At 43.4% G+C, this 17,892-nt stretch overlaps 1 protein-coding gene across 2 annotated transcripts in view; it reads left to right on the top strand.

The window, feature by feature from the left end:
* The window catches only part of LOC308312904 (protein transport protein Sec23A), a 45,564-nt gene that overhangs the window by 6,706 nt on the left and 20,966 nt on the right, over nt 1-17,892 (top strand). For both annotated transcript variants that reach the window (XR_013963821.1, XM_080759676.1), the window contains exons 4-8: nt 64-150; nt 2,797-3,033; nt 5,133-5,218; nt 5,375-5,519; nt 16,684-16,842. Coding sequence is in view for 1 of the 2 variants with exons in the window: in XM_080759676.1 (XP_080615802.1) it covers nt 64-150; nt 2,797-3,033; nt 5,133-5,218; nt 5,375-5,519; nt 16,684-16,842 (714 nt within the window). In the remaining variant the exon portion in view is untranslated. The remainder of the gene's footprint in view (nt 1-63; nt 151-2,796; nt 3,034-5,132; nt 5,219-5,374; nt 5,520-16,683; nt 16,843-17,892) is intronic.

Here is a 17,892-nt window from a genome sequence, read left to right as displayed (position 1 = left end):
GTTTAACAGGCCAATAAGACGATGTTTAAGTCTGTTTCTTGTATGTGTCTGTCTCCCCTCCAGTTCCCACCCTCCTACGCAGGGATATCGGACGTCAACCAGCCGGCCGAACTCATGCCTCAGTTCTCCACCATCGAGTACATAGTGCAGGTAAACAACACCGACCCACTCTAATCTTCACCGCCAGTACAGAGAGAGATAGTTCTGTCTGTCTGTCTGTCTGTGTGTCTGTGCATAGGTTAACTTGGATAGTATGGACTGGAGTTCTGTCTGTCTGTGCATAGGTTAACTTGGATAGCATGGACTGGAGTTCTGTCTGTCTGTCTGTCTGTGCATAGGTTAACTTGGATAGTATATGGACTGGAGTTCTGTCTGTCTGTCTGGGCATAACTTGGATAGTATGGACTGGAGTTCTGTCTGTCTGTCTGTGCATAGGTTAACTTGGATAGTATGGACTGGAGTTCTGTCTGTCTGTCTGGCATAGGTTAACTTTGTTATGTTCTGTCTATGATTTTATCGTACGAGGCAGTTCAAGGGGGTCCCCAGCTAAATGATAGTTTGGAACCAAATGGACCCTTATGGGTCTGTAACTCTGAGAGTGTACAAATGGTAAATTGAAGACAGATGGTAAATTGAAATTGAAGTGTACGGATGGTAAATCTACGTTTTATTACATCTGTGATTGAAACGTCACTGTACTGTACTTTACTGACGCAGAGTTATTGTTTACGATGTATGTTTGAGCTGGCATGGCTGTCCAATAAAATGAAGCCTCTAGTTGGAAAATATCCTTATTATATTATGACATCATCCGGTTGAGTTAGGTTAGGAGGTTCCTGCTTTGAACCCTGGTCCCTTGTATAGGTTATTGGTATTGCGTACAAGCAGATAAATCATTAAACTCCTGCAGTGGAGCTGATTCCTCCCTAAAGCATGCTCAGAGAAGGACAGCGGGTACACAGTACACTTTGCCGTGCATTCATTTAGTGAATTCTTTCCGTTGCCACATTTGGTTGTCATGTTGCAACTTAGCATATCTATCGATTGAGACCTCTACAAGATATTAACCCATTTTGGGTGGGAACCCCTTTTGGTGTAGCTATAGAAAAATAGCAGATCTACAAGCTCATAGCGCGCCACCGAGTGGCGCGCTATGAACTTGTAGGTCTGCTTTTTTTGAAAAATCGAAGAACGACTGACGTGGAAACATAGCTTTTTCAGAAAACTGTCAGGATATAGAAGACATTTTTTAGAATCTGATCTCAGGTCAGAATGGGTTAATTCCTACGAACACCATTACGCCTCTTTAGGCAAGGCTATGGCAGCAGAGTTTATTTACATTTCATGCACAAAGTATAGCACGCAGTCATTGAAATTGATTGATTGAAATGGACTCCTGAAGAAGTATTAGTGTATTACTGTATTAGGGTGACCACAATGTATATGATATCATGATGTTAAGGAGTATAAACTTATGGATATAGAGGAAGAATATTTGTATATCAGCCAGCATTCCTCGCCCAGTCGCTTGGTTTTAGCAGCTGAATGGAAGTAGACACGGCTAGGAATGGTTGAGTTCTGTGGGATTGGGATTCGCCCGGAAATATTTTATTTCCAAACCGTTTGTGTCATGAGTACATTCACAAAATAACATGAATATTATGATAATATTATGATGAGTACATTCACAAAATAACATGAATATTATGATAATATTATGATGAGTACATTCACAAAATAACATGAATATTATGCGATTATAAAGAAATGTAATTCAAATTCGGGGGGAAACGCTATAGATTTTTCGGGGCTTCCGCAGCATGAGAAAATGCATCGCCCTGTATGAAGGATGCACCAACTATAATATTCAAGCTTTGATGTGAAATCTTCACAAGCTTTTTGAAAAATCGTGAAAATGTGGCACAAATCTTTGAATATATATATTCTTTCAGAGCAAACGTTTTTAACTCAAATCTTTGCTTCTGGGGGAGGGGTCCCTGGAACTACATATTTTCAGATGGGGGTCCGCGGCCAAATACAGATAATTCTGGGGGTCCTTGACATAAAAAAGGTTGAGTAAAGTGCTTTACAGAGCAATGGAGAAAAAAGAAAAGCAAGGCATAAACATTAAAAAAACAAGCAGTAATGCAATACAGTGAGGACATGAATAACAAAAAAATAGTAGATCAATTAAAAGCAATGTTGTATAGAAGTGGGTCTTGAGCTGTGCTTTAAAAATGTCTACAGAGGCTGCCTGACGAAGGTACAGTGGGAGCTTGTTCCACGCCGTCGGCCCTTAGAAGCAAAAAGCCATTTTGCAGGCTTTAGTTTCCGACATACTATTGATCTGAAACCTCAATCCTAACCTAACCCTAACCGCAAAGCACGGGAGCAGCGCATGTCGGACCATCGCTTTTTCGCATCGCATCGCATGTCCCCCCCGCTTCGGATCTTCGGTGTGTCGGAAAAGCGTGCGCACCCCCCCCATGGCAGCAGAGTTTAAATGGTTTAACCCATTCTGACCGGGCACCCATTTTGGTGTTGGCATCATGTTATGCTTTAGCTATTGAAAAACAGCAGATCTACAAGCTCATATCGCGCCACCGAGTGGCGCGATACGAGCTTGTAGGTCTGCTATTTTTGAAAAATCGAAGAACGACTGACATTTTTAGAATCTGATCTCAGGTCAGAATGGGGTTAATCAGACCAGTGTGTGTCCAGTGGAAACCTCGTATGAATCTGATCTCAGGTCAGAATGGGTTAAATGGTTTAAAACAACCTTGTCCTCCTCCACAGCGCGGGCCTCCCACCCCACTGGTGTTCCTCTACGTGGTGGACACGTGTCTGGAGGAGGAGGACCTCCAGGCTCTCCGGGAGTCCCTCCAGATGTCCCTCAGCCTGCTGCCGCCCAACGCCCTGGTGGGCCTCATCACCTTCGGACGCATGGTCCAGGTCCACGAGCTCAGCTGTGAGGGCATCGCCAAGAGCTACGTGTTCAGGGGGACCAAGGAGCTGACCGCCAAGCAGATACAGGTGGGTTCAAGAGACTAGAACCAAGGAGCTGACCGCCAAGCAGATACAGGTGGGTTCAAGAGACTAGAACCAAGGAGCTGACCGCCAAGCAGATACAGGTGGGTTCAAGAGACTAGAAACCAAGGAGCTGACCGCCAAGCAGATACAGGTGGGTTCAAGAGACTAGAAACCAAGGAGCTGACCGCCAAGCAGATACAGGTGGGTTCAAGAGACTAGAAACCAAGGAGCTGACCGCCAAGCAGATACAGGTGGGTTGGCTTTAAGCAACTAGTCCACTAGTAAATCCACTAGTTGACCTTGTTGGTACTAGTTGATAAGACTAGTTGACGTCAGGCTCAAGATCAGCTAGAATGCTGTATTATAGTCACCAATGTACATAGTTTTTAAATGTACAAATATTATTTAAAAAAGAAACCTAGTAAAAATCACTAGAAGAATTCTTGCTCAAATGTGAATCTCGATTTTCCTCCGGAAGAATTGAGATTGAGATTCTCACACGATTCTCATTTCTTTGACATGAAAATATTGCCTTTGGTCTGTATAGTTTCTGAACATTAACTACATTCAAAACGTGTCACCTGGAGCCATAACTACTGTGGCTTTAAAACAGACAACATCAAAGGGCTCCACTTAAACCTCTCTTAAGCCCCAAAACACACCAGTTGCAAAAACTCCTTGCAACTATAGTCACAACTTCCGGTTCACGGGGTCTTCTTCACGGCTTGTAGATCTGTTATTTTCACTAGTTTGGGTCTAATTTCTCTTTCGGGTCTCGACCTGAGAGGTTTGTTGTGACCCACTGGATTAAATTACGTTTTTCCATGTCGATTCCTTGATATAAGAAAAGAAAACAAACAGTAACGTATAATACGTACATATTTGTTGGTGGATTGCCCCGGCCCTAATATACTGTACGCACTGTAGCATGACGATGAAAGGGAGTTTTAGTAGATGCTTTTCAAAGAAAGTAGAGCATGTTGTACATTAGATGTGATAAACAGGTATACAGAAGAGAGAGAGAAAGAGACAAACGCTGTTATTAATGTCGCTCCCACGGTGTGTGCGTGATTTATTAACCCATTCTGGGCGGGGACCCGTTTTGGTGTTATCATTACGTCATGCTTTAGCTATTGGAAAATAGCAGATCTACAAGCTCATAGCGCCCCACTCGGTGGCACGCTATGAGCTTGTAGATCTGCTATTTTTTGTAAACTGTCAGGATTTAGAAGATTTTTTTTAAAATCTGATCTCAGGTCAAAATGCGTTAAAGAACCACCATTCTATCTGTGCGTTAGAATCTGATCTCAGGTCATAATGGGTTAACACGAGATCATTGTGTTGACGGTCCCATAACCCATTCTGAACGGGAACCCATTTTAGTGTTAGCATCATGTCGTGCTTTAGCTATTGAAAAACAGCAGATCTACAAGCTCGTAAGCGCGCCACCGAGTGGCGCGCTACGAGCTTGTAGGTCTGCTATTTTTTGAAAAATCGAAGAACGACTGACATTTTTTTTTAGAATCTGATCTCAGGTCAGAATGGGTTAATCAGACCAGTGTGTGTGGTCAGTGGAAACCTCGTATGAATCTGATCTCAGGTCAGAATGGGATAAACATCTCCAACCCAGGTGGTTCCGAATCCTGACAATGCGTTGATGTATTGTCTGTAGAACCAACATCTAGGTCGTGACACAGAAACTGTGAAAACGTGACGGGCGTTTCCCCTATGTGGACTAGAGGGAGTTCTGTGTCTATACGCAACGTATAACGGGGCGACACATGAAACCCGAGGAATAACCGGGTCAAACTGAGATGGCACAGTGAGATATAGTTCTGCTTATTGTCCTCCAATAATAATAATAATAAAGAAGGTCAAATTACTGTCATTGAATATTTAGGTCAAAGAGAACAATGTATACGAAGTATGTATTCGTGAATTTGTTCATCAGCGTCATTGATGCTTTATTTTGTAGCCTCGGTAAGATGAGAATAACGTTTTGATGGGTTTTTGTGTCTGTCTGTCTGTCTGTCTGTCTGTCTGTCTGTCTGTCTGTCTGTCTGTCTGTCTGTCTGTCTGTCTGTCTGTCTGTGTGTGTGTAGGAGATGCTGGGTCTAATGAAGCCAGCCTCGTCGTCAGGACAGCAGGGCCGTCCCGTGGCGCCTCAAGACGCCGCCGCTACGTGCAAGTACGTAAATCCTGTCTGGATGGTTATTTCACTTATCTTTACATGTACTGTCTGTAGGAGCTGTCATAATAACTGCATTAACGGAGTTGTGTGTGTGTGTGTGTGTGTGTGTGTGTGTGTGTGTGTGTGTGTGTGTGTGTGTGTGTGTGTGTCCAGGTTTCTCCAGCCTGTCCACCGGGTGGACATGAACCTCACAGACCTCCTGGGGGAACTCCAGAGGGACCCCTGGCCCGTCCCGCAGGGCAAGAGACCCCTCCGCTCCACCGGCGTGGCCCTGTCTGTGGCCGTCGGCCTGCTGGAGGTAGGTTACTGTCTGTGGCTCTGTGTCTGTACTGGCTCTGTCTGTGTGTACTGTGTCTGTGTCTGTACTGGCTCTGTCTGTGGCCCTGCTGGAGGTAACTGACTGTCTGTGTCTCTGTACTGGCTCTGTCTGTGTGTACTGTGTCTGTACTGTGTCTGTCTGTGTGTATTGTGTCTGTACTGGCTCTGTCTGTGTGTACTGTGTCTGTGTGTCTGTACTGGCTCTGTCTGTGGCCGTGGGTGGGCCACTTGCAAAATTCACTGACAACAAAAAAAAAGATTACTGAATGAATCGGATGTTTGGGAAGTTTGGAAAATTCCTTTTACACCCAAAATAAAAGGTCTTAGTGAATCAGGCCCATTTTGTCCACAGCTGTGTACTGTACCGTACATACACATGTACAGTGTACCGTACCGTATAGAGGAATGTACAGTGTACCGTACTGTATATACACACGACAGACACGGCTCCTTCGTACACGCATAGACACTTTCACTTCATTATTTAGTACTAAACTGAACTTTGCCTCATATTTAGCTACAGGAACACACACGCTCTCTCTCTCTCACACGCACTCACGCATGCTCGCACGCACGCTCACACACACACACACACACACACACACACACACACACACACACACACACACACACACACACACACACACACACACACATTTCGATTTCTTTATTTGAATCCACAAATTACAATTAATTTGACAAGGAAACAAATATAACGGGGTTGACAGTTCATGTTCACTTAAGGATACACATGGCACCTCCTTCTCCACACAGACAAACTTCCTATAACAGACGAGACAGAACCGTATTTGGCAAGTTGTTTGGCTTTGCTTTTTGTCATGCCAGCTATTCTTAGGCCACTCATGGGTTAATTACTCTATCTCCACATACACACACACAGGACTGTCACGACTACAAATTTAAGTTGACGATTTATTGTCATCACACAGATAATTGCAATTAACGATCGATCGCATTGTGTTCTTTGGACACTGTCTGGAACGTGACGATTTGTATTTTGTGTTTGCCTTTTAAGCTATAGATTGAGCTACGATTGACGATTAATTTATGCAATGTAATAATTGTGACAGGCGCACACACACGCACACACACACTCACACACACACACACACACACACACACACACACACACACACACACACACACACACACACACACAGTAACCCATAATCCCGATAATGCTATCTCTTGAGTGATGTGTACTGTTGCTCTGTACATGTTGTGCTCGGTTCAAAGCTCAGCTGCTCTTTCCATTGTGGCTGAACCGTCCTGTCCTCCAGTGTCTCTGTTCCTCGCCCAGAACATGGCCTTTCTCTCCGGCTAAACCTATAGCACTTATTACATAATAGATCACTCTGGCTCAGCGGTAGAGTGGGCTGGATGGTAACCGCAAGGTTGCCAGTTCGATCCCTGTGGTGCTCCCCCAGAGTTAGTGTCGAAGTGTACTCCTTGAGCAAGACTCTGAATGAACCCCTGATTGCTCCCGATGTGCTGGTTGGTGCCTTGCATGGTTTCAGCCGCCATCGGTGTGTGAATGTGTGAATGTAATGCACAATCTATGTAAAGGTGTGTGTGTGTGTGTGTGTGTGTGTGTGTGTGTGTGTGTGTGTGTGTGTGTGTGTGTGTGTGTGTGTGTGTGTGTGTGTGTGTGTGTGAATGGGTGAATGTAATGCACAGTCTATGTAAAGGTGTGTGAATGGGTGAATGTAATGCACAGTCTATGTAAAGGTGTGTGAATGTGTGTGTGAATGGGTGAATGTAATGCACAGTCTATGTAAAGGTGTGTGAATGTGTGTGTGAATGGGTGAATGTAATGCACAGTCTATGTAAAGGTGTGTGTGTGTGAATGGGTGAATGTAATGCACAATCTATGTAAAGGTGTGTGTGTGAATGGGTGAATGTAATGCACAGTCTATGTAAAGGTGTGTGAATGTGTGTGTGAATGGGTGAATGTAATGCACAATCTATGTAAAGGTGTGTGAATGTGTGTGTGAATGGGTGAATGTAATGCACAGTCTATGTAAAGGTGTGTGAATGTGTGTGTGAATGGGTGAATGTAATGCACAATCGATGTAAAAGTGTGTGAATGTGTGTGTGAATGGGTGAATGTAATGCACAGTCTATGTAAAGGTGTGTGAATGTGTGTGTGAATGGGTGAATGTAATGCACAATCGATGTAAAAGTGTGTGAATGTGTGTGTGAATGGGTGAATGTAATGCACAGTCTATGTAAAGGTGTGTGAATGTGTGTCTGTGTGTGTGTGTGTGTGAATGGGTGAATGTAATGCACAATCGATGTAAAGCGCCTTGGTATAAAGGCGCTATATAAATGCACCATTTAACATTTACTCTCCTCCTCCTGTTGCCTAATTAGTCTGAGGCCGTGCTGAATGAATTTAAACGCTAATGCGCTTTTTGGATGATCGGGATTTTGTACAAAGTACAAATTAATCCCAGGCAGCTCGCCAGCTCTTAATTACTCTGTGTTAACGTTGGCATTGAGTGGGTACTAATATATCATCACAGATTATCTCCTGGTTGTCACACAACTATCCCAGTAGTTCCTGTATTTAACACAGAGTACAATCTCGTAGTTAAATCAACACAGAGTATTTCACTGTGTATTTCACCGTGTCTGTTGTAACAACAACTGACTGAACTGCTCTGTCAAAATGTCTGGCCTCTCCCTGCAGCCTTCTGCACTTGGAGACTTTGTCACGTAATATTCTGAACGGGAGACGTCAAGAAGTGTAGTGTAGTCTAGTCAGTCTGCCCTTTGAAGCAAATAAAGTCCATAGACTCCTGTGCACGGCTTTGTGTGGCTGTCTGTCCGTTGGAGCACAGCTGATTGGCTGAACACGTAATGTGACGCATGGCGATGCGTGATGATGTATGACGATAAGAAAGAGCGCCCCTCACTTCACACCAGTGTGATTCTTCTTAAAGGAGAATTCCATGCTAGAAGGCTTTCTTACCTTTATTTGTAGTTGTTACGTCCCCACCAAAGAGGTCCAGGTGTTATGTGTAGTTGTTACGTCCCCACCAAAGAGGTCCAGGTGTTATGTGTAGTTGTTACGTCCCCACCGATGAGGTCCAGGTGTTATTTGTAGTTGTTACGTCCCCACCGATGAGGTCCAGGTGTTATGTGTAGTTGTTACGTCCCCACCAATGAGGTCCAGGTGTTATTTGTAGTTGTTACGTCCCCACCGATGAGGTCCAGGTGTTATTTGTAGTTGTTACGTCCCCACCGATGAGGTCCAGGTGTTATGTGTAGTTGTTACGTCCCCACCGATGAGGTCCAGGTGTTATTTGTAGTTGTTACGTCCCCACCAAAGAGGTCCAGGTGTTATGTGTAGTGGTTACGTCCCCACCGATGAGGTCCAGGTGTTATTTGTAGTTGTTACGTCCCCACCGATGAGGTCCAGGTGTTATGTGTAGTTGTTACGTCCCCACCGATGAGGTCCAGGTGTTATTTGTAGTTGTTACGTCCCCACCAAAGAGGTCCAGGTGTTATGTGTAGTGGTTACGTCCCCACCGATGAGGTCCAGGTGTTATTTGTAGTTGTTACGTCCCCACCGATGAGGTCCAGGTGTTATGTGTAGTTGTTACGTCCCCACCGATGAGGTCCAGGTGTTATTTGTAGTTGTTACGTCCCCACCGATGAGGTCCAGGTGTTATTTGTAGTTGTTACGTCCCCACCGATGAGGTCCAGGTGTTATGTGTAGTTGTTACGTCCCCACCAAAGAGGTCCAGGTGTTATTTGTAGTTGTTACGTCCCCACCAATGAGGTCCAGGTGTTATGTGTAGTTGTTACGTCCCCACCGATGAGGTCCAGGTGTTATTTGTAGTTGTTACGTCCCCACCGATGAGGTCCAGGTGTTATGTGTAGTTGTTACGTCCCCACCAATGAGGTCCAGGTGTTATTTTGTGCAAAAGTGCATTATTGGCTATTTCCCCTACCATAAGCCCTCAATGGGGGTTGGTTTTTGTGCTATTTCACTTATTTAGTGTGTCGCTTGGGATACTATTTACATCATGAAAAGAGGATGTATACAAAAAAAGCGATGGAAATAAGCGAATTAGCACAACACCCCAATGCCCCATTCAATTAAATTCATTGAGGCCTTATGGTAGGGGAAATAGCCAATAATAACACTACAATTTAGGCATTTAGCAGACGCTCTTAATCCAGAGCGATTTACATTAAGCAAGAACAAAAAAGCATGGGAATACATTACATAAAAAACATTTATCAAGAAACATGCGTAAGCTAAGAAAGTAACAGTGGAATATCTATATAATGAAGCTATACATATAAACTATACATCTATACTACTATGCTATACATATTTACTATGACGTGCTATGACTACATACAATGCAATTATAGTGCTGTCTACATAACATGCTATAAGTCTGTATCAAATGCTATCTAAGTCTACAGAAATGCTATCTAAGGGGGTGGGGTAACTACACATAAAGGTAAGAAAGCATTCTAGTATGGAATTCTCCTTTAAAGAGAATTGCCCGTACTTTAATGTCAAACTGACGGTGACAGAACAGCTGTTGCACATGGTGGTGTTGGAGTCCAATGTTTCACCCTGCAGTTCTTATCTACAATATACGACACAGAACAAAGGGTGACCACGTGTCACTTTAGATTGGTTAGGCGCTTGTTGTCAGGATGTTCTTAAGTGTTAGGTTCTTGTTGTCAGGATGTTCTTAAGTGTTAGCTTCTTGTTGTCAGGATGTTCTTAAGTGTTAGCTGCAAGTGTTGGCAGCAAATTTAGTTTTAGTCATATTCTTTTGAATGGTTTTCATTTAGTTTTAGTGACATTTTAGTCACCTGGAATGTTCTAGTGTTTAGTCTAGTTTTAGTCGACTGAATGTCTTGTGATTTTAGTCGACTAAATCTACGGTTGAATTAGTCGACTAAAATGTATTCGTCGTAATGACAGATCTTTGCACATGCTGAAAATAGCCAATCAACAAGCTCACAACGCGTCGACGCGTTGTGAGCTTGTAGATCGGCTATTTTCAGCATGCAACCAAGTGTAAAATGAAATGACCTATACTGAATCTCTTGTCCACTATAGTCCCTTCCTAACATTTTAATTTATCTTCCTAGTTTTTATTTGTTGACGAAATTGTCAATATATTTAGTCTTAGTTTTAGTCATCATAGCTTAGTTTTCATTTAGTTTCCATTTAGCTTTCGTCAGTGAAAAATGAACATGTTTCTTCTTAGAAAACAACACTGGTTAGGTTCTTGTTGTCAGGACAGAAGAGTTTCAGGATGCTCCTACGGTTCTGTGTGTCTATAAACCGCTGATGGGACCTGACTATCAGCCATCCCGGGTAAATATGTCTGACTGACTCGGCCCTGCCTTACTGGCTGCACACCGCAGCCAAACCCAATTTAGTTCCTGTGCGTTGTTAACTGACAGACTGACGTGTAAACATTCAGCTCATAACTGGAGTATAGGCACTTTCCCCTTTTTGGTTCTGAGAATTCTGTGTCGTGTGATGAAGATAATTCTCAGAAACAAAACAAAAAAAACGCTTTTTATCAGATAAACATGCGTTTGTGTTTTATCCAATGCTGTTTTGTGAATTGTTATCTATTGTTTTGTACAATTATAGCTAGTGTTTGGCCAGCACACATACAGTACAGTACATGTACCGTAACGTTATATCTGATTCATATTCATTCAAAGATAATTCTATGTCATTATTGAGTGAGGAATCTGAGATAGTGGTTACCCTATCCTGGTGACTGTGAACATGTCTGTGCAGGAATACATCGAGTGTATTCCTGTGGCCCAGGTTTCCTTGTCTTGCATCATGAGGTGCTGCTCTCTGTCTCTGTCAGCAAATTGGATTTATTATGGGATTTGTTTTAGCTGTTTATATGGATTTTATGATGACAATAACAGACATCAAATGACACAAAAGTAAACTTAACAACAATACAAACAATACAAAAGACACACGCACACGCACACACACACACACACACACACACACACACACACACACACACACACACACACACACACACACACACACCTCTCTTGAAACATGGATAAGTGGGAGACTTCCAGTTTATCTGTATACATCCCTTGGGCAGCAAAGCATCCACACCTGCCTTAAGCATCTGGAAGGAAGACATTATCATGTTTATATTGACAAATAGAAAGCATATTTGAACCCCAGGCTGTAGATCTGCGATTTTTGTTACAACAGCAATTTGGTCCTCTGGAGTGAGTGTGGAAATATAGTGTCCCTCTCCATCGTCAAAGTTGCCCAGCCCTGACCTCTGCTTTCTAAGTCAGTAGCCTGACATAGAAATAAGGGGAGACAAACGGAGATCTTACTGGTTTCTCTCCCTCTCTCTCCCCAGGGCGCGTACCCCAACACGGGGGCCCGTGTGATGCTGTTACAGCCTTTCTCTCCGGCTAAACCTATAGCACTTATTACATAATAGATCACTCTGGTTCAGCGGTAGAGTGGGCTGGATGGTAACCGCAAGGTTCCCAGTTCGATCCCTGTGGTGCTCCTCCCCCAGAGTTAGTGTCGGAAGTGTCCTTGAGCAAGAATCTGATCCCCTGATTGCTCCTGATGTGCTGGTTGGTGCCTTGCATGGTTTCCGCCGCCATCGGTGTGTGAATGTGTGTGAATGGGTGAATGTAATGCACAATCTATGTAAAGGTGTGTGAATGTGTGTGTGTGTGTGTGTGTGTGTGTGTGTGTGTGTGTGTGTGTGTGTGTGTGTGTGTGTGTGTGTGTGTGTGTGTGTGTGTGTGTGTGTGTGAATGGGTGAATGTAATGCACAGTCTATGTAAAGGTGTGTGAATGTGTGTGTGAATGGGTGAATGTAATGCACAGTCTATGTAAAGGTGTGTGAATGTGTGTGTGTGAATGGGTGAATGTAATGCACAATCTATGTAAAGGTGTGTGAATGTGTGTGTGAATGGGTGAATGTAATGCACAGTCTATGTAAAGGTGTGTGTGTGTGTGTGTGTGTGTGTGTGTGTGTGTGTGTGTGTGTGTGTGTGTGTGAATGGGTGAATGTAATGCACAATATATGTAAAGGTGTGTGAATGTGTGTGTGAATGGGTGAATCTAATGCACAATCTATATAAAGGTGTGTGTGTGTGTGTGTGTGTGTGTGTGTGTGAATGGGTGAATGGGTGAATGTGATGCACCATCTATGTAAAGCGCCTTGGATAAAGGCGCTATATAAATGCACCATTTACTCTCCTCCTCCTGTTGCCTAATTAGTCTGAGGCCGTGCTGAATGAATTTAAACGCTAATGCGCTTTTTGGATGATCGGGATTTTGTACAAAGTACAAATTAATCCCAGGCAGCTCGCCAGCTCTTAATTACGCTGTGTTAACGTTTGCATTGAGTGGGTACTAATATATCATCACAGATTATCTCCTGGTTGTCACACAACTATCCCAGTAGTTCCTGTATTTAACACAGAGTACAATCTCGTAGTTAAATCAACACAGAGTATTTCACCGTGTATTTCACCGTGTCTGTTGTAACAACAACTGACTGAACTGCTCTGTCAAAATGTCTGGCCTCTCCCTGCAGCCTTCTGCACTTGGAGACTTTGTCACGTAATATTCTGAACGGGAGACGTCAAGAAGTGTAGTGTAGTCTAGTCAGTCTGCCCTTTGAAGCAAATAAAGTCCATAGACTCCTGTGCACGTCTTTGTGTGGCTGTCTGTCCGTTGGAGCACAGCTGATTGGCTGAACACGTAATGTGACGCATGGCGATGCGTGATGATGTATGACGATAAGAAAGAGCGCCCCTCACTTCACACCAGTGTGATTCTTCTTAAAGGAGAATTCCATGCTAGAAGGCTTTCTTACCTTTATTTGTAGTTGTTACGTCCCCACCAAAGAGGTCCAGGTGTTATGTGTAGTTGTTACGTCCCCACCAAAGAGGTCCAGGTGTTATGTGTAGTTGTTACGTCCCCACCGATGAGGTCCAGGTGTTATGTGTAGTTGTTACGTCCCCACCAATGAGGTCCAGGTGTTATGTGTAGTTGTTACGTCCCCACCAATGAGGTCCAGGTGTTATGTGTAGTTGTTACGTCCCCACCAATGAGGTCCAGGTGTTATGTGTAGTTGTTACGTCCCCACCGATGAGGTCCAGGTGTTATGTGTAGTTGTTACGTCCCCACCGATGAGGTCCAGGTGTTATTTGTAGTTGTTACGTCCCCACCGATGAGGTCCAGGTGTTATTTGTAGTTGTTACGTCCCCACCAAAGAGGTCCAGGTGTTATGTGTAGTTGTTACGTCCCCACCGATGAGGTCCAGGTGTTATTTGTAGTTGTTACGTCCCCACCAAAGAGGTCCAGGTGTTATGTGTAGTGGTTACGTCCCCACCGATGAGGTCCAGGTGTTATTTGTAGTTGTTACGTCCCCACCAAAGAGGTCCAGGTGTTATGTGTAGTGGTTACGTCCCCACCGATGAGGTCCAGGTGTTATGTGTAGTTGTTACGTCCCCACCGATGAGGTCCAGGTGTTATTTGTAGTTGTTACGTCCCCACCGATGAGGTCCAGGTGTTATGTGTAGTTGTTACGTCCCCACCGATGAGGTCCAGGTGTTATGTGTAGTTGTTACGTCCCCACCAAAGAGGTCCAGGTGTTATGTGTAGTTGTTACGTCCCCACCAAAGAGGTCCAGGTGTTATGTGTAGTTGTTACGTCCCCACCAAAAAGGTCCAGGTGTTATTTTGTGCAAAAGTGCATTATTGGCTATTTCCCCTACCATAAGGCCTCAATGCGGGTTGGTTTTTGTGCTATTTCACTTATTTAGTGTGCCGCTTGGGATACTATTTACATCATGAAAAGAGGATGTATACAAAAAAAGCGATGGAAATAAGCGAATTAGCACAACACCCCAATGCCCCATTCAATTCAATTCATTGAGGCCTTATGGTAGGGGAAATAGCCAATAATAACACTACAATTTAGGCATTTAGCAGACGCTCTTAATCCAGAGCGATTTAAGAACAAAAAAGCATGAACATAAAAAACATTTATCAAGAAACATGCGTAAGCTAAGAAAGTAACAGTGGAATATCTATATAATGAAGCTATACATATAAACTATACATCTATACTACTATGCTATACATATGTACTATGACGTGCTATGACTACATACAATGCAATTATAGTGCTGTCTACATAACATGCTATAAGTCTGTATCAAATGCTATCTAAGTCTACAGAAATGCTATCTAAGGGGGTGGGGTAACTACACATAAAGGTAAGAAAGCATTCTAGTATGGAATTCTCCTTTAAAGAGAATTGCCCGTACTTTAATGTCAAACTGACGGTGACAGAACAGCTGTTGCACATGGTGGTGTTGGAGTCCAATGTTTCACCCTGCAGTTCTTATCTACAATATACGACACAGAACAAAGGGTGACCACGTGTCACTTTAGATTGGTTAGGTTCTTGTTGTCAGGATGTTCTTAAGTGTTTTTTAGTTTTAGTCATAGTCTTTTGAATGGTTTTCATTTAGTTTTAGTGACATTTTAGTCACCTGGAATGTTCTAGTGTTTAGTCTAGTTTTAGTCGACTGAATGTCTTGTGATTTTAGTCGACTAAATCTACGGTTGAATTAGTCGACTAAAATGTATTCGTCGTAATGACAGATCTTTGCACATGCTGAAAATAGCCAATCTACAAGCTCACAACGCGTCGACGCGTTGTGAGCTTGTAGATCGGCTATTTTCAGCATGCAACCAAGTGTAAAATGAAATGACCTATACTGAATCTCTTGTCCACTAGTCCCTTCCTAACATTTTAATTTCTCTTCCTAGTTTTTATTTGTTGACGAAATTGTCAATATATTTAGTCTTCATAGTCATCATAGCTTAGTTTTCATTTAGTTTCCATTTAGCTTTCGTCAGTGAAAAATGAACATGTTTCTTCTTAGAAAACAACACTGGTTAGGTTCTTGTTGTCAGGACAGAAGAGTTTCAGGATGCTCCTACGGTTCTGTGTGTCTATAAACCGCTGACGGGACCTGACTATCAGCCATCCCGGTAAATATGTCTGACTGACTCGGCCCTGCCTTACTGGCGGCACACCGCAAGCCAAACCCAATTTAGTTCCTGTGCGTTGTTAACTGACAGACTGACGTGTAAACATTCAGCTCATAACTGGAGTATAGGCACTTTCCCCTTTTTGGTTCTGAGAATTCTGTGTCGTGTGATGAAGATAATTCTCAGAAACAAAAAAAAAAAAACGCTTTTTATCAGATAAACATGCGTTTGTGTTTTATCCAATGCTGTTTTGTGAATTGTTAATATCTATTGTTTTGTACAATTATAGCTAGTGTTTGGCCAGCACACATACAGTACAGTACATGTACCGTAACGTTATATCTGATTCATATTCATTCAAAGATAATTCTATGTCATTATTGAGTGAGGAATCTGAGATAGTGGTTACCCTATCCTGATGACTGTGAACATGTCTGTGCAGGAATACATCGAGTGTATTCCTGTGTCCCAGGTTTCCTTGTCTTGCATCATGAGGTGCTGCTCTCTGTCTCTGTCTGCAAATTGGATTTATTATGGGATTTGTTTTAGCTGTTTATATGGATTTTATGATGACAATAACAGACATCAAATGACAGAAAAGTATAAACTTAACAACAATACAAACAATACAAAAGACACACGCACACACACACACACACACACACACCCACACACACACACACACACACACACACACACACACACACACACACACACACACACACACACACACCTCTCTTGAAACATGGATAAGTGGGAGACTTCCAGTTTATCTGTATACATCCCTTGGGCAGCAAAGCATCCACACCTGCCTTAAGCATCTGGAAGGAAGACATTATCATGTTTATATTGACAAATAGAAAGCATAGGTGAACCCCAGGCTGTAGATCTGCTATTTTTGTTACAACAGCAATTTGGTCCTCTGGAGTGAGTGTGGAAATATAGTGGCCCTCTCCATCGTCAAAGTTGCCCAGCCCTGACCTCTGCTTTCTATGTCAGTAGCCTGACAAACGGAGATCTTACTGGTTTCTCTCCCTCTCTCTCCCCAGGGCGCGTACCCCAACACGGGGGCCCGTGTGATGCTGTTCACGGGCGGGCCCCCCACCCAGGGGCCCGGCATGGTGGTGGGAGACGAGCTGAAGATCCCCATCCGCTCCTGGCACGACATCACCAAGGACAACGCTCGCCACCTGAAGAAAGCTACCAAGGTGACTTTATTGAAATTTTATTTATTTAAATGTATTGAAAAGATTTCCACCAGAACAGGATGAAATCCTCTACGCCAGACTCACAACAGACATAAATACATATTAAAATTCATACATAAAATACCCTTTTTTACACTTTAACCCATTCTGACCTGAGATCAGATTCATACGAGGTTTCCACTGGACACACACTGGTCTGATGAACCCATTCTGACCTGAGATCAGATTCTAAAAATGTCAGTCGTTCTTCGATTTTTCAAAAATAGCAGACCTACAAGCTCGTAGCGCGCCACTCGGTGGCGCGCTATGAGCTTGTAGATCTGCTGTTTTTCAATAGCTAAAGCATGACATGATGCATGACATGATACACCAAAAGGGGTTCCCGGCCTAAAATGGTTAATAATGGGTTTTCTCTATTATCTACGCATACGTTTAGCTTGATGCGAGTCTCACATGATCCGTTGTTCTTTTTTTACTAACATCATTTTATTATTTCTGTGGCGTTCAGTTCTGCGAAGCCCCTAGTATGACTGACGTCTTGTCAGTTCTGCGAAGCCCCTAGTATGACTGACGTCTTGTCAGTACTGCGAAGCCCCTAGTATGACTGACGTCTTGTCAGTTCTGCGAAGCCCCTAGTATGACTGACGTCTTGTCAGTACTGCGAAGCCCCTAGTATGACTGACGTCTTGTCAGTACTGCGAAGCCCCTAGTATGACTGACGTCTTGTCAGTACTGCGAAGCCCCTAGTATGACTGACGTCTTGTCAGTTCTGCGAAGCCCCTAGTATGACTGACGTCTTGTCAGTACTGCGAAGCCCCTAGTATGACTGACGTCTTGTCAGTACTGCGAAGCCCCTAGTATGACTGACGTCTTGTCAGTACTGCGAAGCCCCTAGTATGACTGACGTCTTGCACGCCTACTCCCCCAACTCCCAATAACCCAATTGTAGTTCCTGGGATGTTTGGTGTGCATTCATTGCTAACTGACACTTGAACATTCATCTCATAGATAGATAGATTTCTTTATTTTTGTGTCATGCACCAAAGGCGC

The sequence above is a fragment of the Protomyctophum bolini genome (assembly GCF_963924005.1).
Source record: "Protomyctophum bolini genome assembly, chromosome: 3".
NCBI lineage: Eukaryota > Metazoa > Chordata > Actinopteri > Myctophiformes > Myctophidae > Protomyctophum > Protomyctophum bolini.
This window is presented reverse-complemented; position numbering and strand designations above follow the sequence as displayed.